Source organism: Euprymna scolopes, chromosome 38, assembly GCF_053919585.1.
Source record: "Euprymna scolopes isolate OS-2025 chromosome 38, ASM5391958v1, whole genome shotgun sequence".
Taxonomy (NCBI): domain Eukaryota; kingdom Metazoa; phylum Mollusca; class Cephalopoda; order Sepiida; family Sepiolidae; genus Euprymna; species Euprymna scolopes.
Genome location: NC_136519.1, coordinates 9,474,710 through 9,495,815, shown reverse-complemented (window position 1 = coordinate 9,495,815; position 21,106 = coordinate 9,474,710). Strand labels below are relative to the sequence as shown.

Here is a 21,106-nt window from a genome sequence, read left to right as displayed (position 1 = left end):
TATAACACAGACCAAGCTAAGTAACATACAAATATCCGTGCATGAGGTCGCCAAGCTAATAAAAAACCTAGATTCCAGTAAAGCAACTGGCCCTGATGGCATCCCAATTATAGTGTTAAAAAAGCTTCAACCAGAACTTGCTCCCATACTTACGAAACTATTTAAGCGCTGCCTTAAGGAGAAGTGCTTTCCGACCCGCTGGAAGACCTCATCAGTTTGCCCTGTATTTAAGAATTCAGGTGATAAGTCATCTCCCTCTCAGTACAGACCAATAAGTCTCCTCTGTGTTATGAGTAAGTTGCTGGAATCAATATTAAATAGAGAAATAGTCAACCACCTCAGCAGGAATAACCTTCTTAGTGACACACAATATGGTTTCCGCTCTGCAAGATCTACCGCAGATGTGCTGATGGTTATATCCCACAGGATTAGTGAATCTCTTGACAAAGGCTTCCTTTCTAGGGCAATTGCTCTTGACATATCAAAGGCCTTCGACAAGGTATGGCATAAGGGTCTACTCCACAAGATTTCCAGCTACGGTACAACTGGAAATGTTTTCTCAATCATTAAATCATTTCTCTCCGATAGGCTTATAAGAGTAGTGGTAGCTGGACAAAAATCGGAGGCCTGCAATATAAATGCTGGGGTCCCTCAGGGGTCAATCCTGGGCCCAACTCTCTTCCTGATCTACATCAATGACCTCCCTAAACACATACTTAAATCATTCGTTGACATCTATGCTGATGACACGACCATCTACAGCAACACATCAAAGGCTGTAAATGACAAAGTTCTCTCTGATTCTCTCTCCTCTGACCTCTTGGTTCAGTGGGGGAAGATGTGGCTAGTTACCTTTAATGCATCCAAAACCAAACTCCTATCCTTACATCATCAACGTTCTGATCCCCATCTGGCATCAATTGTGATGGATGGCTCTCGTCTGGGTGAGGCCCCATGTTTTGACAAGCTTCTGGGTTTGACCTTTACTCCTGATCTGAAATGGAACACGTACATCAAGTCTGTTGCCAAGGTCGCTGGAAAGATGGTGGGATCCTTCTACCGCTCCAGAAGATATCTCACTACTGATGCAATTCTCTATCTATATAAAAGCCAAGTACGTCCAAGGATGGAATACTGTTGCCATATCTGGGCAGGAGCTGCCAAAAACAGCCTATCATGCCTTGACAGAGTACAAAATAGACTTCGTGGCTTAGTGGGGGATGCCCTTTTCTCTACCCTGCAACCCCTCTCTCACAGAAGAGACGTTGCGAGCCTATCCTTGTTTTATCGTTATTTTCATGGCAGGTGCTCGTCTGAACTCCAATCCCTGGTACCCCCTCGCCAATCTTTCACGAAAAACACCCGTCTAGCTGAATCCACTGTGAAAAATTTCCCCCACTCTATATCTGTGCCTAAATCAAAACGCGGATTCCATGAACAAAGCTTCTTTCTTAGAACTGCACGCCTGTGGAACTCTGTTCCGTCTGCCTGCTTCCCTCCGGACTACAACTTGGATGTCTTCAAGTCTAATGTTAACAAATTCCTAATGAACCGCCCCCTTAAGTAAACACTCCATCAAATCTCCACACTAACGTAATGTACTTGCAATAACCCTTATCCCTGAGTGGCTTCCGGGCCTTGATAAGTGGTGATCACTGTGTAAAAAAAAAAAAAAAAAAAATGCGTATATATATATATATATATATATATATATATATATATATATATTTTTTTTTTTTTTTTTTTCCCCAAAAAACCTCTGGCCTTGATAAAGGGGAGACTAAAACTTGCTGCTATGGTTTCAAATGATCTGAAATGACAACAAGGGGAAGACTTGATTCCAAATATTTCTAATATGTTATATCTCCCCTCTTTTGGAAATAGGTTACGATTATGAATATTTCCAGTATCAAATAGTCCTTATACACTATGGAATTTACTTTGTGTGTGAAAGCTCAAAAGGGGAGATATAACATGAGAAATATTTGGAATCAAGTCTCCCCCTGCTATTATTTCAGATCATTTGAAACTATAGCAGTAACTTTTTGTCTCCCCCCTTTATCAAGGCCAGAGGTTTTGTGGAAATATCAGATATTTTGTAATTCATATGCAAAACTAGGAAAACAAATGACTATGATTGAAACATTTTATGGCTGTAAAAAAACAAGTGCCAAAAAATAGACTCTGCATGATGGATAATCCCCTTAATGTGTGACCTTAAGTGCAAATGCCACATAGCCCACTAAAAAATTCAGGTCATTACCTTTCCAACGAGCCTTCAATTATTAAATTCTGATCAATAGTCGCTGAGATTTGGAACTTATAAAATTGCCAAAAAAGGTGGTATATAATTATTACTATAATTATTTTTAATACCTACAGACACTAGCGTTTCATCCTTTTGGGAATCATCAGTCCAGGGAGTTACGATTACAGCCAGTTGGGAGATTGAAACCCAGCCACAAAGCCATTTTTTACTCCATTGGAAGGAATAAACCACACGGCCAACTTTAACCACAAGAAATACAGTTGAAATTAACATTTATATTAATGTTTAGACGGCTAGAGTGATTTTATAATCATATATATATATATATATATATATATATATATATACACACACACACACTTTAGTTGTTGGCAATGAATGGGTCTTCCAATATAAGAATCTAACACAACAGTGTAAAATGAACCAAAAATAAACCTCTAAAAATATAAGAAACAATTTTTTTAATAAATTGCTTTGTATCCGATATTCTAAGGGAGGTAACCCAATTCTTAAAATCTTTCCAGAAAAGAAAAAAAAGAAAACTTGGTAAAATGTTAGTATAGTTAGCTGTCAGGAAATGATAAACAATGTGTGTGGGGGGGGGGGGAGTAACTTATACCAAACACAGTATAATTATCTGCAAACTTGTATACTTTTAACATGCTAAAAATGTAAGTTGTTTTTTTGTTATTTCAAAAATTTGTTTTTGATGTACTAAAACAAAAATGGGTATTTCTATAGTTTATGGGGCTTGCTATGTTTTCCAGTTAAACTCGATTTTTAAAGTATCTTTTATTTAACAAATTGTTAGAGGAAAGTACAGAATAGTAGTGAAAATAAAAAAAGAGCCCCCTTCCCCACGTTAAGAATGGCTTTCTAAATAACGCCATTATTTCAACACAGTCCTTACCTACAAAAGTACTAGTGTTGAGACGATTAATCAGAATCGAAAAAAACGGAATTTTGGGGGTATCAGAATCGGAATCTGTACTGGAACGTTTGTGCTTATGATTCTTTTATGTAATATTTTTTAACTTAATTTTCCATTGTTGGTACTAATGATAATTGATTTTTTTTTTTTTTTTTTTTTTTAAGTACCAGTAAAACAAAAAATCTATAGAACATGCCCTTACAAATGTATTTCTACGTTTGCAAAATAAATGCATATATTACATGGGTTTTATGGTAATTTAAAAGCTGAAAGACAAAAAAAACAGCAACTCTAAATATTTAAGGGTTTAAAAGAATCCGAATTGGTAATTGTTGCAATATTTTTGGTATAAGTAAAAGTGCATTATTACAAAAACTTGGAAGATTCTATTGATAGACATGGGTGATAAGAACTGACCAATCAGATGGAACCACACTCTGCTATTGACCAATCAGATGAAACCACACTCTGCTATTGACCAATCAGAAACCAGAATCACTCCATAAAACATGCTGAGTTTAGAATTCTTGCACATAACTTTCTGTCTTCACATGGGTAGGAATTTTGCTCTTCATCTGCAAGCATTTACAATTTAAAGCAACTATAGATTAGTTACCTACCGGAAACTCTTTATTTTCATCTCCAAGTTTTTACAATTCAAAGCTTCTCTGGATTGATACTGCCATTTTGTTTGGAAAAACATTTTTCTATTCTATTCTGACACTAATGGCTTAAAACTCAAAAACAAAGAAAAAAAAACAAAAAAAAACACAGTAACTTGCTCCACCTGAAAGCCGAGTGGCAAGGCTTGGAAGGGTGAACCTCTGAGGTAATATCCAGGCATTGTACCTCAGTCCAACAAGCACTGGGCCTACTCCTGGCACTGCACCTGTCAGGCTGATTGTCAAGAACGGATTCTCGACTAATACTTCTACCCAGGTCACCAAGCAATTGAAGCAGCAAGGATACCAACCGTACAAAATTAAAAGGATAATGAAAATATGATTACAAAAATTTGGAAGAGTCTATTTATAAACAGGGGTGATAAGAATTCACCAATCGGATGAACCACACTGTTTTGCTCCCAACCAATCAAAAACTGGGATCACTCCATAAAATATACAAAATCTCTTCAGAATGCCTGCACATAACTTTTCGTCTTAACATGGAATGCAACTTTGCTTTCTGTCTGCAAGTTTTCACAATTCAAGATTTCTTTGGATTGGCTACCTATCAGAAACTCTATTCTTTGTCTGCAAGTTTTTACAATTCAAAGATTCTTGAGATTAATACAGCCATTTTGTTTGGAATTAAAATGCCGTACAACTCAAAATTTTGTCGGAATCAGGAATTGTATCAGAACCGTGAAAATTATTGGAATCAGCCCATCACTAATGTCGAATCATGTCAGGCTTTACTTCAATTGAATTCATGCCCCCCCCCCCCAGAAAAAAATTACTTACCCTACCACAAATCTCGAGTGATTGATGGAACAAAAATTACCCCTATGGATTAAATAAAGGAGCTCATTGGAAATTCTGTATGGATTCCAGAGCTAAACAAAACACACCTAAAGATGAGAAAAGTAGTTTAATTAATCCAAACAAATTATCATCCCTCATCTCAAAAAATAAAACTAAATTCTATTAAATTAACAGTTTCCAAAAATGCGCTGTCATGTTCATATCATATATTTAATTCATCCAATTCCATTATTTTTTTTTAATTCATCCAATTCCATTATTTTTTTTTTTTTTCAATTCATCCAATTCCATTATTTTTTTTTTTTTCAATTCATCCAATTCCATTATTTTTTTTTTTTTTTCAATTCATCCAATTCCATTATTTTTTTTTTTTTTTCAATTCATCCAATTCCATTATTTTTTTTTTTTTTTCAATTCATCCAATTCCATTATTTTTTTTTTTTTCAATTCATCCAATTCCATTATTTTTTTTTTTTTTCAATTCATCCAATTCCATTATTTTTTTTTTTTTTCAATTCATCCAATTCCATTATTTTTTTTTTTTTCAATTCATCCAATTCCATTATTTTTTTTTTTTTCAATTCATCCAATTCCATTATTTTTTTTTTTTTCAATTCATCCAATTCCATTATTTTTTTTTTTTTTAATTCATCCAATTCCATTATTTTTTTTTAATTCATCCAATTCTATTATTTTTTTTTAATTCATCCAATTCCATTATTTTTTTTTAATTCATCCAATTCTATTATTTTTTTTAATTCATCCAATTCTATTATTTTTTTTTAATTCATCCAATTCTATTATTTTTTTTTAATTCATCCAATTCTATTATTTTTTTTTAATTCATCCAATTCCATTATTTTTTTTTAATTCATCCAATTCCATTATTTTTTTTCAATTCCATTATTTTTTTTTAATTCATCCAATTCTATTATTTTTTTTTAATTCATCCAATTCCATTATTTTTTTTTTAATTCATCCAATTCCATTATTTTTTTTTTTAATTCATCCAATTCCATTATTTTTTTTTTAATTCATCCAATTCCATTATTTTTTTTTTTAATTCATCCAATTCCATTATTTTTTTTTTAATTCATCCAATTCCATTATTTTTTTAATTCATCCAATTCTATTATTTTTTTTTAATTCATCCAATTCCATTTTTTTTTTTTAATTCATCCAATTCCATTATTTTTTTTCAATTCCATTATTTTTTTTTTAATTCATCCAATTCCATTATTTTTTTTTAATTCATCCAATTCCATTATTTTTTTTTTAATTCATCCAATTCCATTATTTTTTTTTTTAATTCATCCAATTCCATTATTTTTTTTTTAATTCATCCAATTCCATTATTTTTTTAATTCATCCAATTCTATTATTTTTTTTTAATTCATCCAATTCCATCATTTTTTTTTAATTCATCCAATTCCATCATTTTTTTAATTCATCCAATTCTATTATTTTTTTTAATTCATCCAATTCTATTATTTTTTTTAATTCATCCAATTCTATTATTTTTTTTAATTCATCCAATTCTATTATTTTTTTTTTAATTAATCCAATTCCATTATTTTTTTTTAATTCATCCAATTCCATTATTTTTTTTTAATTCATCCAATTCTATTATTTTTTTTAATTAATCCAATTCCATTATTTTTTTAATTCATCCAATTCCATTATTTTTTTTTAATTCATCCAATTCTATTATTTTTTTAATTCATCCAATTCTATTATTTTTTTTTTTAATTCATCCAATTCTATTATTTTTTTTTTAATTCATCCAATTCCATTATTTTTTTTTAATTCATCCAATTCCATTATTTTTTTTTAATTCATCCAATTTCAATATTTTTTTTAATTCATCCAATTTCATTATTGTTTTTTAATTCATCCAATTCTATTATTTTTTTTTTAATTCATCCAATTCCATTATTTTTTTTTTTAATTCATCCAATTCCATTATTTTTTTAATTCATCCAATTCTATTATTTTTTTTTAATTCATCCAATTCCATCATTTTTTTTTAATTCATCCAATTCCATCATTTTTTTAATTCATCCAATTCTATTATTTTTTTTAATTCATCCAATTCTATTATTTTTTTTAATTCATCCAATTTCATTATTGTTTTTTAATTCATCCAATTTCATTATTGTTTTTTAATTCATCCAATTCCATTTTTTTTAATTCATCCAATTCCATTATTTTTTTTTTTTTTAATTCATCCAATTCCATTATTTTTTTTTTTAATTCATCCAATTCCATTATTTTTTTTTTAATTCATCCAATTCCATTTTTTTTTTTATTCATGCCATTCCATCATTTTTTTTTAATTCATCCAATTCTATTATTTTTTTTTTTAATTCATCCAATTCTACTATTTTTTTTTTAATTCATCCAATTCTATTATTTTTTTTAATTCATCCAATTCCAATATTTTTTTTTAATTCATCCAATTCCAATATTTTTTTTTAATTCATCCAATTCCAATATTTTTTTTTAATTCATCCAATTTCATTATTGTTTTTTTATTCATCCAATTTCATTATTGTTTTTTAATTCATCCAATTCCATTTTTTTTAATTCATCCAATTCCATTATTTTTTTTTTAATTCATCCAATTCCATTTTGTTTTTTAATTCATCCAATTCCATTTTTTTTTTTTATTCATGCCATTCCATCATTTTTTTTTAATTCATCCAATTTCTTTTGCTTAGACTTGGAAACTCGCACATGTGCGACCCCTGAGACAATCAAAGTATATTTTTGGATCAGAATCCAGATTCACAACAGCTCTCAAGTTTTTTCAACACTGCAATCAAATCTCTCCTGATTGTCTGCTTCCAGTTTATTTTGATCTTTCACTCATTTTTTTTTTTTATCAAGAATTCATTGGAGAACTTGGATGGCAATTAGTAACCATAGATATAGCTAAGGCCTTTGACATGGCAATACTTTCTTAACCATGGTACTAATAAAGCTCTATCAAGACAGTGAGGACGTTTTAAAAGTTTTTTGGAACGAAGATTGTTCAGCGTTCGTTAGGTCACCATTTGAAGAAATATCACGTCGGCGGTCTACCACTCGTTGGGGGTAGGACGTCCGCGGACAAATTTCCTCGCAGACCCACTTGTGACCGTAAGTGTGTAGTCGATACATTCGTGACCAACGTGAACCAACTTTAACCCACCGTGCTGACCATTGCGCATGCTTCATAGACTGTCGCAATACAGTCTATGACCGCAACACTTGCACTCAAACTCATAACGTCATTCCTGTGACCATCCCACAGTTGTACAAGTTTGAACACTTTTTTCCTGATATTCTTTAACGGCGCAACTCTATCTTTACACCCTTCTACTTAATAAATAAAATCATGTCGGGGTCACCACTGTTTGGGACAGAATGTCTGCAGGGTTTTAGACGATCCCGACCCCATGTATATATGGTGAATGGATGTATTTAATGGTAGAGGAATTGAAAAGACAAGAGGTTGCATAATGAAGACGAAAATATACCGTTATATATCAATGAAACAAATGCAATTTATTTGCATAAATATATACAGGAAAGAGTAATAGAAAGAATCAGAGTTCATGAAAGATGAGTAACGTTACTTGGGGTTGACTGGCTAGTCAGGACGCGGTGGTGGCTCATGGCCCCACCAGAGCGGTGTTTGTCACATGTTGACTGTTTGAGCGTTCAGCAGAAAAGAGAGAGAAATATGAGAAACAGGAAGTGACGTAGCTAGGTCGCTCTTCTGAGTTAAAGGGCGACAATCGAGTTAGGCTGAGAGTGTTCAACTCCCACAACCTGCTTTACTTTATTCAGCAGAAAGTTACACACTGTACAGCGACCACATAATAAGGTTGGAAGCAATACAACAGCGCCATCTAAGAAAAATTACGAAAATTAAATGGAACGATCTTATACCAAATGTTGAAGTATTCAAAAGAGACAACATGGACAGCATAGAAGCTGTACTCACCACCACACAACTATGATGGACTAGACACGTGGCCAGAATGGAAAACAATTGCATCCCCAAAATCTTATTGTAAGGAGAATTGGAAAATGGGTACAGAAAGATTGGTGGGCAGAAACTCTGCTCCAAGGATGCGATAAAGAACCACCTAATATGAATATGAACATGAAAAATTGGGAAGATCTAGTAGCAGACCAAAGTTGCTGGATAGTAACCGTCACAAAAGAAAGGCAGAAATAGAGGTAAAAATAAAGGCCAGGTCTGAACAAAAACATTACCAAAGGCACAACCATGGTAACTACTCATGCACTTCTTGTGGGGAAACTTTCCACGCTGAGTGTGGAATGCTACAAAAGTGTAGGATAAAGCACCGAGACCCTGACTAGTCATCTTCGGCTATGAAGGACTACGTGATGATGATCATGGTACGATGGTCTTCTCATGAAAATTAAATCCAATAGTACTACCGGATGAATACTTAACATAATCAAATCTTAAAGAAAAGAAAAAAAATCCAGGTTGTTTGATGGTCGTACATCAAAACAAGGTATAAATATGGGTGTACCTCAGGGGTCAATCCTTGGACCTTTATTATTCTTTTAATTCATAAATGACCTTCCTGATAAAATTGTCTCCGAGATGGGTATATTAGCTGATGTTACTACACTCTATAACAGACATTAGGGAAAAATGAATGAACACATACCTAAGGAAATAGCTGAAACCTTAGAGGAAGACCTCTGTAGTGGAATGGGGACATAAAACGGATGGTAACGTTCAATGTTGCCAAAATTAAGCTTCCTTTAACAATTACAAGAAACCTTTTCAACCATTGATAGCCATGGCTAATGATACACTACCTGTATTCAAGTTCCTCGATTTAACGTTCACAGGGAACATGAATTGGAACAAATACATTGAGGACATTTCCAAGATTGCTGCAAAGAAGGTGGGCTCTCTCTACTGTGCTAGAAAGGTATTTATGCCTGAGAGTATCCTGTACCTCTACAAGGCCACCATTCGCCCATGCATGGAGTATTGTTGCCACATTTGGGCTGGTGAATCTATTATTAATCTCTGCTACTAGTCTATCACTCCAAGATAGGTTTTAAAAAATAAATAAATGAAAAGAATTGCCAACCTAACAGGTCCCACTTTGTCAACTAAACTCCAACTCCTGTCTCATCGACAAAATGTTGCATCTCTGTGCATCTTCTACAAGTATTTTAATGGAAGGTTCTCTGATGAACCCCAAGCCCTTGTACCACATCGACGTAAATACTCTGACTAATCTAAGAAGCAGCAAAATCCCACCCATTGATTGTAGAAATCCCTAGATTTCTAGACAGTCTTCTACTCAAATAGTTTCTTCTCTCGAACAGCTAGACTTTGGAATTCCCCCCTGGGTCCCTGCTTCCTTAACTGTACTGACATGCAGAAGTTCAAGTGTAATGTGAACAGACATCTTGCTGCTCAACTTCTTACACATTATCCCTGCAGATTGTGTCCCAAATAGTAGACTTAGATTCAAATGGCACTATGTTTTGTTTGGGGTGAAAAAAGATTTTAATGAAAAAAATTCTTTCTGGTGCCAATCTTATAATATATCCAAGCAAACCTAGATGTTTTTGCAGATTATTGACACTACTAGTTGTTGATTAGCGCGATCTCTGATTTCTTGGTTGTTAATTCAATCCCTCTATTTGATCCCCAGAATATTTCTAAGGCATTTGGAATCAAATGCATCTAATTTCTTATCTTGGCTGATTTTGAGATGCCAAGATTCACTTCCATATGGAAAAATTTTGTTGTCATAAAATCTTAATTTAAATACGAGAATAATTTTTTTTTTTTCTCCCGATCTTGCAGAGTTGGTTAAATGATGCTGAGGACTTATCTATCCTTCACTGCAACTCATAGTCCATATTGCCTTCCTTGTTGATAGAGCTTTCTAAATAGGTGAAATTGTTAACTGCAGCTATTTTTTATTATTGCTATAGTATTTTACAAGTAATTATAATAGTAATAATAATTATTATTATTCGTTTTTATTTTAACTTATTTTTAATTATTTATTTACCTTCTCTCCCCACCCCTTTTATTACTTTCCTCGTGTACGTTTTATATAATCTGTGTAAGCATCATGTAGGGGGAATAACTCTTTGGGTCAAAGACGATGAGATTTATCGCCCTTTGATAATTTTATATATAAATTCCGTTTGCAATATCACATCAGCTGATATTTGGGTTTGACGATGAATGCCCTAAAAAGTTAACTTCTGATTAATATTTAGTTTTAAAATATGCAAACGAAGAAATGATTTTATCGTAAATTGAACTCATTAATAAGAAAAAATTAAAAGAAAATGGTGAGGTACACCCGCGTTTGAACAGGGGATCATTCGATATGTAGTCGAATGCTCTACCACTGAGCTATATCTCCAGATAACAATACATCTGTTTTATTTAGGAAGAAAGGATTTGCTGCGATTTTATTATTTGCTTTGATATTCCCCTGTAAAAATTCTTTTTTATCTATAAAAGAAAATTATTTTTAAGATCAGATTTTTTTTCGATTTACGAAACTTATTTTATGAATTTCTGTACAAAACATATCTAAGAACACTGCCAGACATATAAATTAGCTTTGTGTGAAATTTGCAAAAGATAGGCTCAGCCGTTTTTTAACCTATGAGGAAGGAACTGACACACACACAAAGTGACTTTTATATAATAATATATTATTAGTATGCAATAATTATTGTAATTATTTCAACCATTCGGAGACGAGATACAGCAACATGTCCAAAGATATACTGACTGAATTTAAACAAGTTTTCTAATAAAAATCAATAAGGAATATCCGCCTTACTTACTACAAAAAAATGCTAGTTTTATTTTGGTATCTTAAACTTCTTCCCCCCACCTATACTTTTTTTCTTTTTTTCTGATGAGGAGATTATATTGGAAGACAAAACCTTTGTCAATAAGTATTGTCAATTTTAATATAATCAATAGCGTTTCCAAAACGATCGTACACTTAAGTTGATTTTGTTTGTTTTTCCTTTTGAAACGGATTCATAATTTACAATTGTTAATATTTTTACTCTATATTATTAGTGTGTATACAGTATTAGTTTTTCCATAGGTTAAGATGTTTAACACTAATAAAATTGAAATTTGTGAGCATCTTTGAATAAAATTAAAATTATTGAATAGAAAGACAAACTGTCTAAGATTTAAAAAAACTATTTTCTCTTAAAAAAAATTTAAGATATTTGTTATTAATTTCAAATATGAAATCATTCATTTTGCATCTTAATGTGTTTTCTAAAACAGTTTGTTTATTCAAAGCTTTTAACGCTTTACACTACTATATACCAATTAAGAAATTAAAGTCCTTTTTGTTTTGTATATAGAAAAAAAGTGCAGGTTCTACCACAAAAAAGTAGAGAGTGTGAGCCACCTGACATTCAGCTGTAAGTTTCTGCAAGGGAGCTACTATACAAATACGGCAATGGAGTGTGTACATATCTCCACTGAATGACATGTAAAAAGTTGAATATCAAATGTAGCAGCAAGTCCTGGGAACATCTAAAATATAAATCTCACCTGTCTGTTTAAATGTATGTATGTATGTATGTATGTATGTATGTATGTATGGACGAATGAACTCTTTTTCTGGGTCAACGGCCAACTAGCACCGTGTATATTTGTGTGTGTGTATATGTGTATTGGGGTGGAGAGGGCTCCCGTAAGCCGTGGTGAAGGCAACCTTTCTAGGAGAAGCAAATCTCTGATTTAAAAAACCATAAAGCGGGAGACCAGTACCCGCATTAAGCTGGTCTGCAGTTTAATTTGTTGCTGGCTATCTTGCTCTTGCTTGTTGCTGGATCTCAACATTTTGAACCGAGAGAGAGACTTAGCTGTCGTACAAAGCTAAGACTCTGTAACATCATCTTTGTATAGATACTCCCTCAGGCATTTGGGCTCATGGATTTTAAATGTCTGAGGGAGTGGCACTCGTCTGACAAGACGTTGCAATCATCATGTATGTATGTATGTTTGTATGTCTACCTAAAACTTTTGACAGAGGCCACAGGTTTTCACAAGATTGGTATCATTTTGAAGCTCGACCCTTTCACACGACAAATATAAAAAAATTAGCTAAAAACACTAATTCCTTCACCCTCAACTGGCCGCTTTTCTACAGGGAGGGGTCGCTTTTTTTGTACCTATTTTCAAAAGTTATCCCTTCTTTTCAATTGTCTAGCCTTAATTTAAACCTACTTCTGGTTTGGCGATGGACGCAACAGCAAAAATGTCACATTTTTTTTTTTTCCACATTCTTTTCCTCCTTCACGGTATGGGTTCAAGCCTGCCTGCCTGCCTACTACCACTTTTTTTGCTCAACACATACCTCCAAACACTCGGGCGACACCGGGCACCCAGGCTAGTATACCAGAAAGAACAGTTGGAAATAAGTCATGCACCATCCACTAGGACTACGCAATTCTTACAGCTACATACTTAGAAAACTGAGCTATTAAACCTGGTATAGTGATATAAGATAAGGAGAAAGAAGCAACCTTAGTAGAAGTTAATATCTGCAATAATACCGGATTAAACAGAACTAACAGGAAAAAGATAACGAAATACAAAGGTCTTATGTAAAACATGAAAAGAAACTGGAATCTTAGGAAGATCTCCATCATTCCAGTAATTATAGGAGCAACCAGACTCATGAAAAAGAATTTCAAAATCTACCTGGCAAATATACCCGGTGAACCAAGTGTGAGAGAGATACAAACAATTGCACTTAAAGGATCAGTTAGAATCTTAAAAAGATCTCTGGATTGGAATGTATTAGAAAACGGGTGAATTCTTGGCATCCAGTAGAATGCGCCATCCCCCAACTAGAACAAAATAAGAAAATTAAAAAGAAAAAAAAAAATGTGTTTTTTGCTGAGCTCAGCTTAAATTGTTTGAATTAGGAAAAGTATGCCAATGTTAGAAATAAAAATACAAAATCAGTCTCCATCAAACATACACAATTTTTAAACATATCGTTCTACTCTGATTGGTTCTATTTCTAATTCATTGCGCAAACTTCCGATTCAAAATGATTTATAATTCCATACTCTGTAAAACACCCCGGTTAAAAGTCTGTATATCTTTGCTTTCATTTGCATTTTTATTCCGCCAAAATCAACAGCCTCACAACTAATAAAATAGCTATAAAAAAAACAAACTTCTCAACCATCAATTGCCATGGCAAATAACAGAGAGCTCATCTTTCAAATTCCTCAGCCTAAAATTCACAAGCAACATAAATTGGGATAAGTATATTGAGGATATTGCCAAGTCTGCTGCAAAGAAGATAGGTTCCCTTTACTGTGATAGAAAATTACTCGCATCAGAGAGTATGCTATATTTTTACAAAGCCACAATTCATCCATGCATGGAGTATTGTTGCCATATATATATTTTTTTATTCCATTTTCACCCCAAACAAAGCAAAGTGTTACTTTGATGTAGGAAGTTACTATCAAGGACATAAGTTTTCAAGGATACTATGTAGGGAGTTGAGCAGCAAGATATCTGTTCACATTGAACTTCTGCATATCAGTAAAATTGGAAAAAGCAGAAACCCAGAAGGGAGTTCCAAAGTCTAGCAGTTCTGGGAAAGAAACTATTAGAGTAGAAGGCTTTCTTACATCTAAGGATCTCTACTGTGTATGGGTGGGATTTTGCTGCTTGTCAGGTTTGTCAGGGGTATTTACGTCAAGGAGGTACAAGGGCTTGTAGTTCGTCGGAGCATCCACCATAAAAATACTTGTAGAATAGGCAGAGGGATGCAACATTTCGTTGATGGGGCAGAGGTTGAAGCCTAGATGAGAGTTCAGGACCTATCAAGTTGGCGACTATTTTGAATCCTGTCATATCTGAGCTGGTGCATCTACCACTAATCTCTTGCTCTTAGACAGGTAAAAAAAAAAAAAAAAAAAAAAAAAAAAAAGAGTCTCAAATTTAATAGGTTCCACTCTGTGAGACAAGCTCCAACCTCTGTCCCATCACCACAATGTTGCATCCCTGTGCCTTTATTATAAGTACTTTAATGGAGTGTGCTCTGATGAACTCATAGCATTTGTGCCCAGTCGATGTGTATTATCCGAACTAATCCAAGAAGCAGCAAAATCCTACCCCTTCACTATTAATATCTCTAAATACTGAAAAGCCTTCTACTTAAATAATTTTTTTCTCTCAGGTTGATAACTTTGAAAAGAACTGTCATATGAAACTATAAAGAATGCGCTGGAAGATTGTAAATATCGAATGAGTTACCTTCCTTGAATCATATTCTTCGTTTTTTTTTCATCTTCCAAGTATAAGACTAATGTCTTTGTTCGTCTTCTTGCTGACGATTCTTCCCCTGATGATTCTGCTTCTTTATGATTTTCTGTTGAAAACTGATCATTTTCTTGACTGTCATCATGTCAGCATCACTGTAGATCAGGCATGTCAAGCAGGAAGCCCCTAGGCTCCATGCGGCCCATCGTAGACATGCTTGCAGTCTGCATGCACAAATGATTTGTTTTTCTTCTAAAACTCATTGGCAAGAGTTTGGTACGTTTTGGCATAGTAGAATTGGGAGGAGATAATTTTCGGCTAAATGAAATCTTATAAAAAACAAAAAATAAAAATAACACATCTAAGCTAAATAATAATTTAGCCTAAATGTTTTTTTTTTGGGGGGGGTATGGATGCACCTAACTACTAGAAAATTAACTAATTTATTTTAATGTGTAGTTTTTTACGTTATAAAATGATAGTTTTTATCGTGTGGGTGCAGTCATCCTTTATTTAAACTGAAAGTCAGACTGGATTGAATTTTGAGGATTATTTCCCTTTGAAAAAAGGTATTATCTCCCTTTAAAAACGAGGTAACAACTATGTACACTGTTACTTGAATTTATCCGTATATTGATTTTAAAAAAATGTAAAAATTTTATTTAATGTGTTCAACTTTTGTGGCCCCCATGACAATACAAATCGACTCATACGGAGTTTGACATGCCTGCTGGAGATGATTATACCGGAAGTCGAGACTACAGGGTGGAACGATGAAAGCGTTACCGTAAAGAAAACACTACAACTTTATTTTAAAACTTTTATTGAAAAAAAAAATCAATTCAGGTAACTTGATTATGTAGTAGAGCAGACATTCAATATAGCTGCCTTCAGCCTCAATCATCGCTTCGATGCCAGCCCGGAACTAGAAGCATGCCTTTTCCACAAGCGCCGATGGGAGCTCAGCCAATACTCGGCGGATGGCAGTGAACAGGCTGGCTTTGGTGTTGTGGGAGGTCATGTTGGTGATGTTCTTGACATATGACTAAACAAAGTAGTCTAGTGGGTTCAGGTCAGGGGAGAAGGATGGGCAGTCATAGCACTCACTTCTGAAGCCAAGTCTGTGTCTCTTTGGACTTGTGGGCCAGCATCGAATCCTACTGCTACACCCAGGGTCTGCCAGCAGCCACCTGATTACACTCTTCAGCACATCCAGGTACAATTTAGTGTTGATTTTCAAGCAGACATTGAAGATGTGAGGTATCATGATGTGCCCTCACTTGAAACCACACCAAAGACCATAACCGTGGCCAGAAACTTTGTTTTCATCATCCTGGGCATATCCCTGTTATTCGTGGAAATCCAGCGATGTATTTTGAGGGTGCTGGCAATGGTCCTGTTTCCATAATTCGGTTCGGTAGAGAGCACGAGTTGTACAGCAGCGCATGTTCAATCTCACTCGTGGAGCGTTGTGTCACTTTCAGACATGATAGAAGGCTCCTATCGCTCTTGGGATTTGTACACAACTGGTCAACTAATAGATGGTCTGCACCAAAAAAAAGAAAACCGGTTTCCATCAAATGAAAATGGAATCAAGAATTATGAGAAAATTTTCAACCCTTTAATTTTTCTTTGATGGAAATAGACACATGTTTACGCATAACACTACAGCTGCCACTTGAATTTGCCCACAAAGCCTAACTAAGGTTGATCATTTTCAGTATTTATAGAAAGACTGAAACTAGCAACATCACGTCTGTGACAAAAAGGTTGTATATAAGAAGAAAGAGTTGGGGGAGGGGGAAATCAAATTACAAATACATTTCTGCACTTTATGCAAGAATCTTTAAATGGGAGAGAAGATCATCACCGTTTTATTAACAAATTTTAATATGCCATTCATACCAGTTAAAGATGTGTTCTTGACAATCAGTTTAACAGTCGCCTTGAATTTGTCAGGCTAAAGAATGGTTATGTTTAGTCCTAAGAGGTCCATGCTTCCAGGGTTTATCTTATATCTTCTAAACTAGTGGTTGCCAAAATTAGTGTGTTATGGAATGATTACCGGTGTGTTGCAGAATCATTACTATTGTGTCGTGGAAGGATTACTATTGTGTTGCCAAAATGATTCCTAGTGTGTTACAGAATGATTACTAGCATGTTGCGAATAATTACTAGTGTGTTGTCAAAATGACTACTACTGTGTCGCAGAATGATTACTATTGTGTTGCGGAATGATTACTAGTATGTTGCCAAAATAATTACTAGTGTCGCGGAATGATTACTATTATGTCGCAGAATGATTACTATTGTGTCGCAGAATGATTACTATTTTGTGTTGCAGAATGATTACTAGTATGTCGCAGAATGATTACTATTGTGTCACAGAATGATTACTATTGTGTCGCAGAATGATTACTATTTTGTCGCAGAATGATTACTATTGTGTCGCAGAATGATTACTATTGTGTCGCAGAATGATTATTATTGTGTCGCAGAATGATTATTATTGTGTCGCAGAATGATTACTATTGTGTCGCAGAATGATTATTATTGTGTCGCAGAATGATTATTATTGTGTCGCAGAATGATTATTATTGTGTCGCAGAATGATTATTATTGTGTCGCAGAATGATTACTAGTATGTCGCAGAATGATTACTAGTGTGTCGCAGAATGATTACTATTGTGTCGCAGAATGATTACTAGTGTGTCGCAGAATGATTACTATTGTGTCGCAGAATGATTACTAGTGTGTCATGGAATGATTACTAGTGTGTCGCATAATGATTACTATTATTTTGTGCAGAGATTATAGACAAAAGTCAGTTGATTTCATTTTGTTTAATAATGACAAAAGTTTGAATATGGAAGAAAAAAATGAAAGTAGATTTAGATATTTTTCCATTAGTTCAGAAATAATTCCTATTTGACATGTTTAGAAAATAAGATTGAAGAATATTTCCCTCAATCAAAATTGAAGAACTTGATTGGATTCATAATCTGTTCCTAGATTTAGCAGTCATCAATAATCAACCTTTCCAATATTGAGTTATGTGAAGAGGAAGAATTAGTAAGCGTTTCCGGTGATCATCGTCATAAATTGAAGTATGTACAACTGCCATTGTATGCCCTCTGAATTTTCGTTATGGGAGAGCATCCAACTCTAAGCAAAAAGATACATCAAAATCTGCAATACTCAACTTTGCAGACTGGAATTTTCTTACCTAAGCAACATTAAAAATTAATTAAAAAGGTGAAAGACTTTAACAATATTGAAGAAGAGTAAACAGTGTATCTTTCTCATATTCACCCACATATTGCAGCAGTAGTTATCGTCATTATTAGTCTACGCCAGATATTGAATACAGGATATGATAATAGATTTATATGAATAAAAAATTTTCCTTGTTTTGTTTTTTTATTTTATTACAAAACAGCTTTATAAGTAGAACATATTTTTTTTTTGCGATAGATGTGCCACAAAAAATACACAGGTTGTAAGACAAAAAAGTCAATTTTAACCTTATTTTATGGAAGAGCATCCAGCACTTGGTCAAAAACACATCAAAATCTTACAGCAATTCTCACCTCATATCTACAGTTTCAGATGAGTATTGTCTAAAGATAGCAGTTTCAATCCTACCCAAAGCTGATCAGAGGCTTACTTGGCCAAAACCTGGTGAGACGACAACTATGGAAGGCCGTAATTGCTGAAGATGCAGTTAGGAGATTCAGAGTTCCTACCCCATCATAGTTACCACCTGACGAAGACCAGAGGAATAGTTGGCCGAAACGTCGTGAAACAACAACTAAGAAAGATGAGGATAATAGTCCGCAAGAAATAAATTAATAATATTCACCTCAGTAATGAATTCCAATTAAATAATAGTTTTTTTTGTTTTGTTTTCTTTGCTTGTTATGAAAAACAATTAAATTAGATTGTTGAATCAAAGAGTACCTTATGGATAAGTTTCCGCTCCCATTAACATTTGAGTAAAGTCACTATATCACGGCACGAGTTTATTGTGAGAAAAAAAAAAAAAAAAAAAATTCTGTAGACATTAAAAAATCTTTGTTTTGTTGAATATCATATGAAGACTCTTTTCGAGTTAAAATCTGTTGAGCAATACACATTTTGTATTGAGAACTACACACTTTAAATATGTAAACATTAGGTAAAGTTATCCAATATGGCCCAAATGGACAGCCATTTTGGATAACTTATTCTTTATTGTTTATATATTTAAAGCGAGTATTTAAGAGATTTTACCTTAAAAATATTCCTCATCTTCTTCTATTATACAAAGGGTAAACGTTTGTGTGTGCTCATATGTTTGCTAAAGACTTTTGTCATTTGCATCGAAGTGCCATGAACTCGGTACCATTAGAAAGAGCGGTCTCTCAGACACATAAAATTACAAAAAAATTTGTCAATTATTTCATTTGTTTTTTTTCATTTTTCTTAAACTTTTTCTTCTAGGGGATGGGACATCCAACCAGATGTCTGACATTTACCCCTATTTTAGTGAGTCCAACCAAGAGATCTTTTCAGGATTCTAGCCGTCCCTTTCAGTGCAATCGTTTGTATTTCACTTGCACTTGGTTCACCGGGTATGCTTGCTATGTACTTTTTAAAGTTCTTTTTCATAAGCCCAGTTGCTCCTATGATGACTGGTATAATTGAAACGTCTTTTAATTTCCAATTTCGTTTCATATCATACATAAGTCCTTGATACTTCGTTATCTTTTCCCTCTCAACTCTGTTAAGCCCTGTATCATTGGGTACACTGACCTCTATTACGGTCGCTTTTTTGTTTGCTCTGTCCCAAATCACTATATCTGGTTTAACAGCTGCGTTTTCAAGATATGTAGCAGTAGGGATTATTTAGTCATAGTGAATAGTGTAGTTGTCATTCCCAACTGTTCGTTCGCGTATATGTTCCCAGGAGTTTTTACTACACTGAATGTTGAGTTTCTTACATATCTTCCAGTGAAGGTATTTGCAAACTCCGTTATGGCGAGAAATGTCGTTTTGTATGAAGGGGGAAATCATTTTTTTAATGTTTTATTTTACTTTCCGTTTTATATGCGTGCAGGTTTCAGATATATCCGTTATTTTTTTCTTTCGCTAAAACAACATTTATACCCCAATTCATATTAAATGTTGGAGTGGTTCTTGGCTATATACAATGACGCTATTAGCGTCCAAGATAATCCCTACCAAAACCAGGAACCATGGCACAGGCCTACTGGTCATGTTGAAACAACCTATCATATGGTCATACCCTATAAATTTTGTAACGAAAAAGAAAAGGAAAAAGAAAAGACAAAAAAAAGATAAAAAGGAAAATAATAAAAAGAAAAAAGATAAAAATGGAAAAAGATAAAGACAAAAATGATAAAAAGATAAAAAAAGATAAGACAAAAAAGATAAAGACAAAAAAGATAAAGACAAAAAAGATAAAGACAAAAAAGATAAAGACAAAAAAGATAAAGACAAAAAAGATAAAGACAAAAAAGATAAAAAGACAAAAAAGATAAAAAGACAAAAGATAAGACAAAAAAGATAAGACAAAAAAGATAAAAAGACAAAAAAGATAAAAAGATAAAAAGACAAAAGATAAAAAGACAAAAGATAAAAAGACAAAAGATAAAAAGACAAAAGATAAAAAGACAAAAGATAAAAAGACAAAAAGATAAAAAGACAAAAAGATAAAACTGGAAAAAGATAAAGACAAAAGAAAAAAAGAAAAATACAAAAAAAGATAAAAAGACAAAAGAAAAAAAGAAAAGAAAGGAATAATAATAATAAAAAAAAGAAATTAGTCATTTTGAGATACTTACCTGAGGATTCTGAAACACTAAACGCAGAACGGACAATATCAGATCCTGATAATCTTCGGTTCATGTTTGGTGCTTCCACACGTGGCCGGATCCATTCTCCAGATAACCATTTTACCTGCCTATCAAGAAAAAAGAAATGAATTTGTTTATAACGGACATAAACGCTCACCATTGTCCATGAGTAGTAACTTCAAATATAAATATTCGGGTGGAACCCCTACAGATTCTGACAATGGA

The 21,106-nt window shown here is 33.4% G+C and overlaps 1 protein-coding gene across 6 annotated transcripts in view; it reads right to left on the bottom strand.

Annotated features, from left to right (window-relative positions):
* The window catches only part of LOC145263069 (uncharacterized), a 531,947-nt gene that overhangs the window by 318,491 nt on the left and 192,350 nt on the right, over positions 1–21,106 (bottom strand). For all 6 annotated transcript variants that reach the window (XM_080119927.1, XM_080119930.1, XM_080119929.1 and 3 more), the window contains exon 4: positions 20,870–20,988. In XM_080119927.1, coding sequence (XP_079976053.1) covers positions 20,870–20,988 — 119 coding nt within the window. The remainder of the gene's footprint in view (positions 1–20,869; positions 20,989–21,106) is intronic.